The following is a 14,812-nucleotide window of genomic DNA, read 5'->3' as shown; positions in this document are numbered from 1 at the left end:
GCAGCTTGGTGGTGAAAAAAGGTTTATGATACTTACATGTTCATAAATGAACACCACTCTTGTGATTTTTAAAGCATGAATGCAATCGGTAGGAATCAAGTAAAAAGCTTACGTTAGGCTATTAACAGTGTAGGGGGACTGCGGTCGCAGGACTAAACCACCACCACTAAGCTTCCAATTTGTACTTTTTGTAATTTTGCATGTTCGGCATGGCGTTTAGTTTCCTTGACAACCTTTTTTAAGCTTTTATTTTACCTTTATTGAACTAAATTCTCAAGTCTCATTAACTGAGACCACTAAGAGTGGTATTAACTGATGTATTTTATGTTGTAGAGCAAAACATTGTAGTCTCTTTTGCTTGAGTTAATCACAGACCCCATTTCAAGCATCTAATCAAAAACACATTGATTTAAAGACGAGGGACAAAGGTTTTTAAGACTCATTCCTGCAGCACTATATTGTCAGATTTGACTGTTTTGCTACCTTGAGGAACTCAAGCTCTGATTCGTCTGTGAGCATCTGAGCATTGTTGGCGTGAAGTCGAAGCAGCTCCCCCTGAATGTAAGGCAAGGCACGTCTCTCCATCACGCTCTTGGAGACATACTGATCAGGGCGGTAGTAGTTCCTACCATACACCTAAACACAACAGATCAAAACCTTTTATTTAGAAAAAACACTTTTGCACAAGAAACTATATTTTGATCATTATCCAGTAATTATAATATAGCATATACTGTACCATTGCTATGTCACTTAGGTAAATGATATGTCAGAGTTTAAAAATGCAGTTTGGCACCTTTTTTAGTTGGAATTAAGCTGTCCTTAGATGCAGAATTTTACATTTAACTATTATAACAAGTCATCTTTGAGAGGGCTCCTTTAACTTTACATGTATTGTTCAAATTTGTGGTGCACAACCTCAGGCATGCAGTCTCCACACTCAGTCTGCAGGGCCAGAGCTCCTAGGTACAGTGCTGTCTCCTCATGGCAGGCCAGCCTGTCCTCCAAAAGGTCTCTCCTGAGCTGGAGGTAATACTGGTGACGGGTCTGTTTGTGCCTGAGAGATAAAACCGCACATACTTAAAGGTTCTGACTTTACAAGACAAATATTGTAACTTTTGTGTGAAAAATACTTACAAAAGATGAGAAATGTTATTGACAAAGAATTTGACCCTGAAGAAAAGCACAAAGGTGGTTGTAGGCACTTTCTTCCAGCAATCTGGAGCAACTTTTGAAATCTTGGTATCATTGTCCACAAAGAAAAACTCATTATCTGACCAGAGAATAGAGAAAAGAACACATGAAAGTTATGAGTTGACTATAATAATGGTTGCCCATCCACTAGAATACTTGTGTGGATTTGTGTGAAAGCAGCCTAAATCAGACAAAAACAGAGCCCTTCAGAAAGACTCCCTCACTTAATATTTCAAACCTCTTTACCGTCAATATAAGCAAGGCCAAAGTAGAAATGTTCCACCAAGTTGGAGTGAGCCACAATCATGTCAAAGACGTCCCCTCCTCTGGATTTCACCTCACACTTGACGAGAATGCTCTGACTGTTTGGCATCACCACACTCAGCTCTCTCTGAGTGGTTGGAGATTTCACTTTCTTTGACTGTGTGTGTGAGAAAAGACTTTTCAGAAAAAATAAAATAAAAAACAATCAGAAGGTTGCTGAATATGTTTAGGATGAGAAATGACCCATGCATTTGCAGAGTAATGCTTGATTCCACAAAGGACAGGGGAAATGAAAGCTCAGGAGTTTCAGGAGACAGATATCACCATCATCATCCTGAGATTTGGACTCCAAAACAAGGTGTGTCTCTTCAAACTACTTTCAATCTCTTCACACAACCCTCACAATGACTCAATTTAATTTCTATTTTCAAGAACTCACCACGATGGATCCAGGCAGCTCCAAGACAACCAGCGGCTCATCTAAGATTCTAATAAACTCAGGACCCTTGTCCTGCAACAGAGGACACATAATTGACAAGGTTTTGATGTGAGGTGATATTATATTATCATTATATTCTACTATATTATTGTGTTTAATCTAGCCCACCTTCACTTTCTTCTCATTTAGACTCATTGTTGAGTCAAACTGTGTGAGAGATCTAGAGTTGGTATTTCGATTGCCATCTGTGTACGGACTGCAGGGAGTGTGGTTCAGCTGCTGCCAACTACCGTAACTCTCCCTGTGTCGGCCTCCTGAGGGAGTCCTGTGAAAGATGAGTTTTCCATTCTCAGTCTGATCGGAGTCAAGATCTGTCACTCATGACACAATGGCTCAAACATCATATATTTCATTTTATTCTCCTCAGGGGGGTTAGTCTTCGCAGCACTGATTAAAAAAATCCTCTTTGTTTTTATCATTTAAGCAACATCAAACTTGAATTTGTTAATATTGAAGCAAACTTGTTTTATACTGTCTTCTTACTGTGACCCTGTAAATGGGTGCGTGACAATGTATGTGCTTTAAAAAATGTATAATCAAAGACTGTATAAAAGAGATGACATAGCACAGTGATGTCCCCCATTGATTTGCGTTTTGAGCACAGAATCTGTGTCGTTCAGTGGCGCTGTGCTAAATGCTAAATGCTAAACGCTCAATGCTCAACGCCTAAGAGGGAAACTACTGATTTTCAACGGACTAACATGAGTCATCCTGTTGAAAAGCTTAAGTTTCTTTTACATTACCAGCTATGGCTAACGTTAGCTTTGTAAGCAAGGTGCAACCAAATGCTTAACAAGGCTTTTTCAGGCGACCAACATATTACAATTAACTCTGATGAAGTGAAAACACATTGTGAGAAGGTCAACACCCAACTGGTAGCCACACACCATAGCATACAGCTGCTTTATGTCCTATTGTACTCCAAATGGGAGCATAATTTACAAAATGAACATTTTGCTGTATTGAAGAAGACTTAACAATCAGACTTCTCATGCAAACCATCCAGCTCTGCACTCAGCTTGACTGGCTGGGACAGTCCGGAAGCTACACCCATCTCCTTTATACAGTCTATGTATGCTTCATACCCTGTGGGCTCGCAGGAATACGATGCTCCCGAGAATGTTCTAGAAATCTTCTTCTTTATCGCCCATGATGAGTTACTAAAAGAGCCCCCTGAAAAACAAATTGGTGTGCAATAATTACATTAAATCTGTATGCATGGTAGCCTAAATGTCAAAAAACATCTTTCCTGAAAATAGATACGAAGGTATCACCCTCATGTCACCACATATGTAGCTTCAACCAGCAGTTGGTTAGCTTAGCCTGGCTAAAAGACCAGAAAAAACAGGAAATGGCTAGCCTGTGTTCAAACATAAGTTTGGACACTAAATTAACATCCATCTATCCATCTTCAACAGCTTGTACAAGGGGGGCTGGACAGGACACCTGTCCATCACAGGGCACATAGAGGCAAACAGAAACAACCACGCACACTCACATTCACACCTACGGTTATCAATTAACCTAACACTTGCATGTCTTTGGACTGTGGCAGGAAGCTGGAGAACCCGGAGAAAACCCATGCAGTCACGGGGAGAACATGCAAACTCCACACAGAAGGGCCCCAGCCAGGATTGGAACCAGGAACCCTCTTGCTGTGAGGCGACTGACAGCTTGTCAGTTTAGCATAATAGGTGAACAGCTAGCCTTATGCCATTTTGGAAATTGCGTACTTTCACCTTTATACTCACAATTTTGAGGTCATAGTGCGTTCACACTGACAGAGTATGGAAACATGCAGTGCACTACAAGTAGCTTACCCCGATGATGCACTCATAATAGTCAGAAAGTTGAGTGTGGATTGCTAACACTACTAGTTTCTAAATAGTTACCCAAAATATGCTAAAGTCTTGCAAGATGATAAAGGTTAGACGGTTAAGGTTAGGCATAGAAATCTAATGGTTAAGGTTAGAACAGGTGGTCGGGAAGCATGTCTCATTTTCGCAAATCCAGGGTTACCATGTAGACACAGCTTCATCCTCAACAGTCGCCATCTTTGCAAATTAGCAGAAGCTACGTGACCACCATCATCTTTTTCAAACTGGTGAAAATGGCAAGCAAAGAAGCTGTAGCGGCTGCGATTAAAACGGTGAACACCTAACTATACAAATGTGAGGTATACATGTGTTTTAATCAATAAATACCACTGTATTGTAGTCATAGTGAGACAGATATTTAGCCAGCAGATATGTAGCTGGCCACAGTGGGTGGTCGTAATGCTGCGATTTGAGATAAAGTTTTGGTCTGCCTAAAGGTTAAAAAAAAATCTGCCTACAGCACCTCTAAAGCTCATTAATTGACAATATGTATTAGTGAGCTTTATGTGCTTTATTACATTAAGTTACCTATGGACAGCCAGGCTAGCTCTTTCCTCTTGTCCAATCTTGGCTCAGTTCATTGCATACAAAATCCATAAAATAAATAGATAAACTGTGTTTATTAATGAGCCGTGTTCATATTTTCACCTTTGTACAGAGCCAAGCTAGCTGTTTTTCCCCTGCTTCCTGTCTTTATGCTGAGCTAAGCTAACAAGCTGCTGGAAGTTAGCTTCATATTTAGCATACAGGTATGACAGTGGTATCAATCTTCTCATCTAACTCTCGTCAGTGAAAGTGAATTTGTTGGAATAAAATGTTGAACTATTGCTTTAAAGTTCCATTGAAATCACATTCAGTCATTGTCATTCTACAAGCTAACGTGAAGGACAAAAGATGTGTGCACATGTTTTTAAGTTACATAATAAAGGAGAAATAGCAGGAGAGCTAAAGTTGGTTGTTACTGCTTTATGCAAGATTTGATAAGGTATGGAATTAAGATCTTGATCTACATAAACAGAGAACTAACTAAAAAATATATAGTCTATAAAATCGAACATTCTCCCCTTTTATTTCTGATTTTTTTTCTCAAAGGAGAACCCAGACAAGTGATTTAAGCAATATGCTGTAGCAGACAGAAGAAAAAAAATGCAAATTAATTTCAGTTGGAATTTAAATCTTACAGAAATGGAATTGTTTCTTACTGTGTAATCTGTCCCTGATCATTTGACTGCGGTCTGTTAGCCGGGATCCATTTTCAGCCATAGACACATGGTCAACCTGCAAAGACATCACTGTCCAGCTCAAGGAAACAAGCAGAGAATTGGTGCTATCAGTAAACTAGACTAAATACCCAACAACAGACCCCCAGCTAAAACCAGCTTCACCTAACCATCTGAGGGCGCACTCACACTGTCCATCCGTACCGTGCCCAAACAGGTTTCATGGCTAAAGTCTAGTTCGTTTGACCAGTGTGAGTGCAACCGTACCGCGTCTAGGCGCAGTACACTTGCCGGCCACGGACCGTTTGGGAGAGGTGGGCTTTTGTAAAGCACGTTTTCACATGTAGGAGCACAAGCGTGCGCATGTGTATGAGCATGAGGCCTACGGCGGTTCTGACATCATTTTATGTGCGCCTGTTCGGACATAGAAAAAAAGACGAACCATGCGCGAACATTTAAAACTATGGCGGCGAAAGGTTCAAGTTGGTGTGATGCGGAGGTGGAGTGTTTACTGCAGATTTGGTCAGATGAAAATATTCAAAAACAGTCGACAAGACGCACAAAAACTTCAAGGTCTATGGATAGATTTGTAAACAAAGCGACGCATCGTCATGATGTCAATCAATGCGTGTGACGTGTTAAAGTGTTACGTCGTGATGACGTATAGGCAGGCAAGAAGCATTCGCGCAAGGCCCAGGCAGTGTGAGCACAAACGGGCCTGGCCTGCGGGGGGAGAGGGAGGGGGGGACAAGTACCCTAAAGCACAGGGCACAATACGGATGGACAGTGTGAGTGCGCCCTAAAACCAAACCAACACCATCCGATCATCCACCCACTCACTGAATTTCTGTAGACATCTTCTACCAGCTGCCTGATGAGCCGTTCAGCAGGAGGAAGCATTAATGTCCTGTGGTGAAGCTCACAGGTCTCTAGCACAGTCAGCAGGTCGGTCCGTCTGACCACCATGTCCTCGCACATGCTTAGTAGCAAACCCTCCAGCTCTGCACTCAGCTTGACTGGCTGGGAGGAAACAGAATAAGAGAATAAGAATATGCAAAAAGGATTATAAGCAAGAGCTAGAAGAGGGATGAAAGTACCTGGTTTTGAGGTAGATGATAATCAACACACCAGTAAAGAGTCATCCCCAGTGAGTACACAACCATCTGAGGACAGCAGGACAAGGAAATGATTCAGACAATAAATAAAATACATGAAACAGGTGATATTACTCCTATCCAAACAAAGCACTATGCAATTACGTTGTTGTTGATGATGATGATGACGCTGTTTCGCTAATAAAAAATAGCATCATCTTCTTGACCTTTTTAAATTGTGTCCTCTTCAATGAAAGCCATTTCTCCATGTAAACGCTTATATTTTGACCCTTTCACAGGTTAGATATGTACATAGACTGTATGGACGTAGTCTCCGTGGCATCACCCTTAGATTTTTGAAGAGCCAAAAATTAGCCGTGCCTGGTGTCGTCTAACTCCCAGCTAATCTAATAAGGGCATGAGGTGGAACGTGGGTGGAGCGGCAGCGAGCCAAATGAAGACTACAGTCTATGCTCACTCAAAGTAGCCAGACCTGGATTATGCATCTTTAGGCCATCTTTAAATATAATTTAGACCGATGAGTTATATAAAAATGCACACAATGGGGACATTAGCTATAGAGACCAAAACCATTTTTTGTACCAGGCTGGACAGTAAACATGTTTATTTTAGCTGGAAAGTTGGCCATTTTAACATGAGGGTCTCTGGAGATTGACTCTGTTTTGGAAAGAGCCTCAAGTGGCCGTTCGATGAACTGCAGATTTTGGCACTTCCCTGTTGGCTTCACTTCTCTTACCCAGAGATTGACGCTTGGTTATGTAACAATTTCATGTTTGTCCCTGTAGAATTTGAGTACATATTAAAAGTAATCAAAGTACCTAGCAGTTCACAACCAAATTTGATAAAGAAAAGACTTGTAGTTAAGTTTTACTACCCATCAGATTTATAGTTCGACCCCGAAGGTTAGAGCCATTTGTCTACATCATGATATGTTGTATGCCCTCACAACAGGCCAGAGTTTTCCAACCTTTTCGGCTGCAGTCCTGGTGGAGGCAGCATGACCCTGCTGTACCTCAGGAGCTGTGAAGGAGGCCACGTCTTCATATCGAGCACAGCTCTTGAAGGCCAGACTCCCATTGGCTGACAGTAGCACCGAGCCTGGGCTCAGTACACTGCACATGTTGCCTGAACCTAAAGAGAGAGCAGAACACAAACCGGTGACATTTATCAACTCAAAGGGTTTCTCGTTCTTTGTCTTGCACAATTTGGTTGAGCGCGTTGTTCCAAACTCTATTTGGATGCTCTTGAACGCTGCCTATAAGAACCCTGTGCACTGAAACAAGTGGAATTGGGAGAAAGTGGGATCTGATGAATGATTACCTTTTTTGGAAATATCCAGTAAGGCCTCACTGGTGGCAAGCAGCAGACACCAGACCTCATCCTCATCTAGTGGTGAGCCCCGGGCCTCCAACACTTCTGCCAGGGTCACAAATGTACCCATCCTGCTGGGGTACACACATTAAAGGGGACTTCTTATGCTCATAATCAGGTTCATTCTTGTATTTTGGGTTTCTACAAGAACACTTTGACATGTTTTCATTATCAAAAAATACATTCTTTTTCTCATACTGTCTGTCTGAATTTACCTGTATTCACCTTCTGTCTGAAATGCTTAATTTTAGCGCATGTCTCTTTCAGAATCCCTCGTGAAAAACAGTCTGCTCTGATTGGTCAGTGTTTCCAGGTCTTCTGCATCTGTGAACTCCGTTTATCTGCATTGTTATTGCAACCGGTGAATGACTGTATACTGTATGGTATAGTTGCCATTAGTTCCTGACGGCTCATTTAAAGTCACAGTTTCTGAATAAGTGCTGTCGGCATTTCTCTGTGGATTGAGTGTTTCGATACTTTCACAGTATTTTTACAGTACCTCGACCTGCTTTATAATACAAAAAAATATATGGAAATATTTTTACAACATGGAGACTTTAAAACCCTGAGTCAAAAGAGAAAATCAATAATACCCGTTAATGGGAATAACACTGTTGTATACCACTTCGTTGTACATCACAAACAGGCTGAATACCTCACAGGCTACAATCCGACTACTAAGTACGTCAAACACAGTGAACGTTTAAAGGTCAGAGGTCAGAGTTTGAGACAGACAAGCTTAGGGTTTAGTGGAATTAGATCTAATTGGAAACAAATCCAACACTTCTGTTAATGGCTTTCATACTTTCCCCATCAAAAGAAAAAAATCTCTACTCACTACATCTAATTTCATATACACTAGCAAACATGCAGAATGGAGAGCCTCAACAACTTCAACTGATATAGGTTCCTTATTGTTTTACCAGCTTAATATGTTCATGTAAGATCCCAGCAAGTGGCAGTTTTTGTCTTCAAAACGCGACACATTTGTACATCTGTCTTCCTGTTGTTGTTTGTTGAATCAAATAATGTTTTTTTGAGATTCCATATTCTGTATCACCTTGTGTCAATACAGTCTTCTCAACTGACCATTGCTTTGTGCCACAAAACAGGAAAAAGAGCAAACAGATAAACATACCACTCTGAAGTATTAGCATGGTTCTCAGCCATCTTGGAACCCATTGGCTATCCGTCTGAAGACAATTTAGCCTCTGCGACAGCGGCTAACATTTCGGGCATTCGGGTGTAGGCAGCAGACATCCAGGGCCAAGACTTCCAAGAAGAGGAACAAGAAGTCTTGGCCTGGCTTCTTTATAAACAGATATCTGCATATGAAGGCCTCTTTTGCTCTCCACAGGGACATTTTACCTGCATACAACCAAAGCATGCTCAAATATGATTGCTAAATATTACAAACAGAAACCGGACTGCTTCCGCTAAAGATTCCTGTGAAGAATCTGTTAATAGAAGTTAAGTGACCGTCAGGAACCACAGTGCTTTCATTAATAGTTTGACAATCAGATTAAGGTCCGGATGTTGCCTCCAAGGAGCATCTTATCATAATCATCTTATTCCTTCTCTTATTGGAGGATAAGCCGAGAGAAACGGACGAATGTCTATTGTTTTCCACCTTGATGACTTTGCTTCTTTAGGCGTATTTACTTTAATTGAATTAAATGTACTACTTTAACTGTTGGCATTTCCACTATCGACGCACGGCTTTGCATCCATTTCACTGTGACCTTTCTGTCACACAAACAGAATTAAAACACTGACATACACAAGCATGTCTGGTGACATGGGAGAACGCCAAGTAACCCAGCTCTGCTAATCAGGTTACATGTGCTTTCGATTGGCCCAAGACAATCTGGGGTGAATGACGGAAACAATCAGCGAGGGCTTTATTCACAGTAGACGTTTTGACTTTGTCATAGCAGCAAAGGCACAGGTGTTACTATTAACATTAACATTGACAAGGCTCTGTTCTCTTCAACTGTCCCAGTCTGTCACGGCAGTGTGACAGTGAGCCAGCATGCAAGACCCTGAAACTGTTGCAGCTAAATGGAATTGGGCCATCATTAATTTGAATATTCACATTATTTTGACATGTTATTTGACTGTAATTATGTTAAATCACATATAATAAATTTAGTGGCCATGAAAAAAATTAAACCAAAGTTATGTGTGTTATTAGCCAGGTGTTATTTTGTGTTGTTCGTTACTTATCCAGAGAAATCTGTTGAGCACACAGGCTCTTTGCTTCTGTTTGAGTGTGAGAAAATGGTTTAATGCACAGAAGCACCCTTAGTCTCATTCCATTCAATTTGATACATCCCAGATGGAACTTGTGTTGTTACAGCAGCAGCACATAAATAAGCCTGTACCTTATGTCCCAGATAGCACTGTGTCTGCAAATGTCTAGGCCCCACAGGTGGTTTGATGAGCAACAGACTGAAATATAACTTGGTTTTGACACATTACACAGCCTACCTTATTTCATCCGGTATCTGGAAAGATTCTTCTTAAGTTCCTTCAGACATCCGCCACTTTGAACCTAATCCTTCCTCCTCCTATGCATCCCCTGCTGCCATTCCACCCACCTCTCCCTCGTCCGAGCGTCTTTCATGGCAGCTCTTCACGCACGGTAATTTCCTCTTGACAGATCAATCGTCTCCACACAAAAGACATATCAGCTCCGTAACATCATTTGCCATGCGCTCACAACTAATGACGCGTTGTTTCTGCGTTTTGCTTCATTTTGAACTATTTTTAGACTGGGGGACATAAGAACATAATTGGATTTGCAGGGCAAGTTAACGGCAGATGGGGCAGCAAAGGACCAAGCCACTGTAGGCGGCACTTTGTTAATCTGATGTTTTAACCACAAGTGACACATTAATTGTCCCTCCTTCTATTACCTTAGATTAAGTTGATTGGCCAACACACATTGAATAACCAGATACTGCGGCTTATATATTCTTTCAGCTGACCTAGTGCTTGAAAGGGCATTTTAAATATTACTTACCGTAATAAAAGTGAGAAAAAAACTAAACATCTATGACCTATCTCATAGTGTGCATAGTGTGCTGATGAATGTATATAGATGTGATGCAACATGTAACATGTTTTAGGTCACGCAGGTGAGTCTAGGTGGTCTACTAGGGCGCCCTAAGAGAATAAAGTCTTATGACAAAGAAGTATACCGAGGGCCTCTGAGGGATGCTGGTCCTGCTTTTTGTTTTTGTTTTTATATGTGCCAATTATTTGCAGTTTAATAGAGTTTTCTTGTACACGGATATGCTGACCCCACCACTACATCCTCAGCCACATCATCAAGACGGCTTGTAACTTAGTCCAGATTTACGCGTGTCCTTTACAGCCTAGGGAATAATTAACACACTGACCTGTGGAAGAAATGTCAAGGTGATGACTTCATCTGCCTCTGGCATAAGCTTTCACAAGGGTCAAATTCAACACGTATGATAACAGTTAAACACGCTAGCTCTTGAAGGCTTATCTGGGTGCTGAATTTTCAAAAAATGGTGCATATTGAATAAAAAGATGTATGTATTATAAATAATGTTTCGTACAGACACCATACTCCATTACAAATCTTGCTTTCTTTAGTTATGCCTTATATTTGATGTTTTAAAGTGTTCCAAGGGTTGTTTTTTTAATATAATTTTGTTATCTGAAGAGTAACTAATGCTGTCATATGAAAATATATAGTATACTATTATACAGTGGAATAAAAAGGAAATTGCCTAATACATTCAAGTACATCTAAATTATAATTAAGCTAAGTACATTACATAAATTGCATAAAGTTGTCATAAAGTTGTAAATGTTTAACACATTGTGAAGGTAGAATTTAATACTACTACTACTACTACTACTACTACTACTACTACTACTACCACTACTAATAATAATAAATTTTATTTGTATTACAATAAAAACACCTGCAATTTCGCACATAGATCTCTAAATATACAGTATGGCCAAATTTGATTTGTAAGCTAAAAACAGTGGGGAAATTTAGTTACAGCAGCAAAAGAGGATATTACAAATAACAAAAGCATCAACAACAGATGCAAAATACAAAATGTAATAATAAAAGCCTATGTCCACAGTAAAACATTAACTGTGACCTAATACCTTAAGGCTGTAAAAATAAATAAATAAATAAATATATATATAATAATAATTTAAAAAAGCTACAGTGACAGTAAAACCCCAAAACAGACTGGTCAGCAGTGCGTGTGTGCGCGCGCACGTGTGTTCAGCGAAAACAGTGCTGCTTGTCAGTCAAATGCTATCTCAGTTGCAAAGTCGTTTATATAACGTTAATATACATCTTTTTTATGTATATGAAATGTATGTATTTTACAGCAAAAAAAACCCGACAAATAAATATTTGTGTTTAGTGGCAGTATCTTCTATGCGGTGTCATTTCAAAACGTTGCGGAACCGTCGCTTCCGCTTTCCCGGAACTGCTGCCGGCAACGCGCAGGCGGTCTTGAACGTCCCCCTGCTCCTCATTGTGCAGCCGAGGAAACATCGCAAGGTTTCGACGACGTTGGTATGAAATGGCAGAAACTGCTTCTGTCACGGAAGCACAACGATTAGGTTACACAGAAGCTACACGTGTATTCTGCGATGACCCTGGCCTGCTAGTTTGAGGGAAACGGGAGTGTATCTGGAGGAAAAAGGGCATTAAAGGGCTGTTTTTCTCCAAACAAAAAACCGTCCGGGTTTGTGTCTCCAGCGGGCAGCAAACGGCGACTGCGGGTCGACACTGTTGGGATTAACCGGAGAGGGGTGAGCTCCACATACGGATCTTTTTCTTCCTATGAGACGTGTTTGACGTGTTGTTGTCAACAGTTGGGGGATGGGAACGGACGCGTTTGGCTCACACGCGTTACTGTAAATAGGTTACTACAGTATTGAGCAGTGCTCGCAGCAGGCAGGACAGGTCTGGCCTAACTGGTGAAAGGCAACCAGCCACTACACTGGGAGGCACACTACTGTAACATATCCATGTCAGTGCTACACACGTTAGCACGGCGACACTGTAAACTGCGAACCGGGTGGTGTTGCCAGTCATGGAACTAGTAAAGGGTTCATCTAAAACGCCGTGACCTCCAGTCTGTGGTCAACTACAGGCGATACCATCCTCCATGTAAACAGAAATCACGTACCGACGCCTTTGAATACACCCTGTTTGAGCTAACACCAGTTTGCTAATGTTTACTGCTGTGATATGATCTCATACGTGTTTCGATTGGCTTGGAATTTGGCAAACTGAATTCCTGGACTGTAGACACAGCCTGGGTTGGTTATTATACTGTAGCAGCATCTTTGTAAATTCAATAACAACACTGAGCCGATCAATATTTGGCTGTAAAGGCTGCAGTCTGCCTGTTTCTGTGGTTTTTATGTGATTAATGTGATGTTAATGGGCTCACTGACCTGCAAATTGAAAGGTGAATGGGGAGATTCTTCCGTGGCAATTGCATAATGTTGCAGATTGGTTTATCTTTGTTACAGCAATCAAATGCTAAACGTGTACCAGCCTCTATATCAACAGTAAAGTAAGATAGTTTATCAAACCAGGGGATCAAATGTGACCTGTGTCATGGCAATGTGGGCAAATGAATGGTGTTTGGCAAATGTCAATAGGAGTTTGGTAACTCGACAAATTATCAGTGATATTAATAACTTTTGTCTGGGTTATTAGAAGTGTCTGATCAAAGGTAGCGTTGGCTGAGATTGTCACACACTGCAGCATGTGTGTGTCTTCTGTATGCAGCTTGTGTGTGTCTGCCATATGCTGCTTGTGTGTGTCTGCTGTATGCTGCTTGTGTGTCTGCTGTATGCTGCTTGTGTGTCTGCTGTATGCTGCTTGTGTGTGTCTGCCGTATGCTGCTTGTGTGTGTCTGCCGTATGCTGCTTGTGTGTGTCTGCCGTATGCTGCATGTGTGTCTGCCGTATGCTGCTTGTGTGTGTCTGCCGTATGCTGCTTGTGTGTGTCTGCTGTATGCTGCTTGTGTGTCTGCTGTATGCTGCTTGTGTGTCTGCTGTATGCTGCTTGTGTGTCTGCTGTATGCTGCTTGTGTGTGTCTGCTGTATGCTGCTTGTGTGTCTGCTGTATGCTGCTTGTGTGTCTGCCGTATGCTGCTTGTGTGTGTCTGCCGTATGCTGCTTGTGTGTGTCTGCCGTATGCTGCTTGTGTGTGTCTGCCGTATGCTGCTTGTGTGTGTCTGCAGCTTGCGTGTCTCTGCTGTATGCATCTTGGTGATACTATCCATCTAACATGTTCCTGACCTGTAGTCACATTTGAGTGATGTAGCTCCCAGACTGCGCTGCACATTGCTAGCGAGGTTTAACTACACAACCCTGCCAAGAGAACAGCAGTGGTCATCCAAAAGCCCCAAGAAATCTGATTCCTGCACCAAAAGTGAAAGGTACCCCACAGAGATGGGATTATGGGCCCTGGCTTACACATAGCAAGCTCACGTTTTTATCCGCCGGTCAAATTGGTTGGTATTGAGAGATTTGGGGTCAATTGCCCTGTGAATATTTGATTATTTTCATTTTTCTCATGGGTTGAACCACAGTGCTATCAGTATCGGGGTTGGCCATTGATTCTTTTGCTCCTTCATGCTTAAATTGAATGTACTGTGTGATGTTCTATATCCAAACTCCATTAACCGGTCAAATTGTAGTAACCATAATTTGTCTTGGTAGGTGTAGTCAATATTTGATATAAAGACAGTAGGGCTGAGTCATATGGCCTGCCACACCTGACTTATGTTCTTTTTTAATCGAAACTAACTTCAAAACGCAATACAAATGCTTAAGGAAAGCAAACAAAGATGAGATTATTGAGATTAATAAGCGAAAACCTACCTTTAACCAGATTTTACTTTAGAAAAGAAGTGTATGGCTGAATTTATGGACCTGTTGTTCACACAAGCTGTTGTTCACACTAGCATTAACATGTGTCCCCACATGTGTCTCGAGTGCCCACTGGTGATGGATCTCACTTCCCTGCTCAATATGCAAAGAAACGCATGGCTAAGTCAGCCAGTTGTGATGTAATATTACAAGAATGCCTGTCGGGATATCCTACGTAAATTCTGGCGTATTTTATGGACTTATAAATATGAGTAATGTGACATAATTATATCAGTTAAAATGAAAATCGATTTTCATTTTGAAACATCGTTCTGAACAATTAATTGGAATGAATCGATTATATTGAATTAT

General features: G+C 41.2%; 2 protein-coding genes across 3 annotated transcripts in view; one reads left to right on the top strand and one right to left on the bottom strand.

Moving 5' to 3' along the window:
• frmpd2 (FERM and PDZ domain containing 2) overlaps positions 1–7,610 on the bottom strand; it is a gene marked incomplete at its 5' end in the record, with an annotated part of 29,502 nt that extends 21,892 nt beyond the window's left edge. Inside the window, 12 exons of the mRNA XM_083932863.1 lie at positions 484–636; positions 919–1,057; positions 1,138–1,273; positions 1,441–1,615; positions 1,898–1,969; positions 2,066–2,222; positions 3,043–3,130; positions 5,037–5,112; positions 5,895–6,074; positions 6,152–6,217; positions 7,137–7,300; positions 7,490–7,610. Coding sequence (XP_083788989.1) covers positions 484–636; positions 919–1,057; positions 1,138–1,273; positions 1,441–1,615; positions 1,898–1,969; positions 2,066–2,222; positions 3,043–3,130; positions 5,037–5,112; positions 5,895–6,074; positions 6,152–6,217; positions 7,137–7,300; positions 7,490–7,610 — 1,527 coding nt within the window. The remainder of the gene's footprint in view (positions 1–483; positions 637–918; positions 1,058–1,137; positions 1,274–1,440; positions 1,616–1,897; positions 1,970–2,065; positions 2,223–3,042; positions 3,131–5,036; positions 5,113–5,894; positions 6,075–6,151; positions 6,218–7,136; positions 7,301–7,489) is intronic.
• Positions 7,611–12,133: 4,523 nt separating this feature from the next.
• mapk8b (mitogen-activated protein kinase 8b) overlaps positions 12,134–14,812 on the top strand; it is a 43,236-nt gene continuing 40,557 nt past the window's right edge. For both annotated transcript variants that reach the window (XM_083932312.1, XM_083932311.1), the window contains exon 1: positions 12,134–12,361. The gene's annotated coding sequence lies outside the window, so the exon portion shown is untranslated. The remainder of the gene's footprint in view (positions 12,362–14,812) is intronic.

This window comes from Echiichthys vipera (genome assembly GCF_963691815.1).
Source record: "Echiichthys vipera genome assembly, chromosome: 18".
Taxonomy (NCBI): Eukaryota; Metazoa; Chordata; class Actinopteri; order Perciformes; family Trachinidae; genus Echiichthys; species Echiichthys vipera.
The sequence above is the reverse complement of the archived record's forward strand: the minus strand, read 5'-3'. Positions and strand labels throughout refer to the sequence as shown.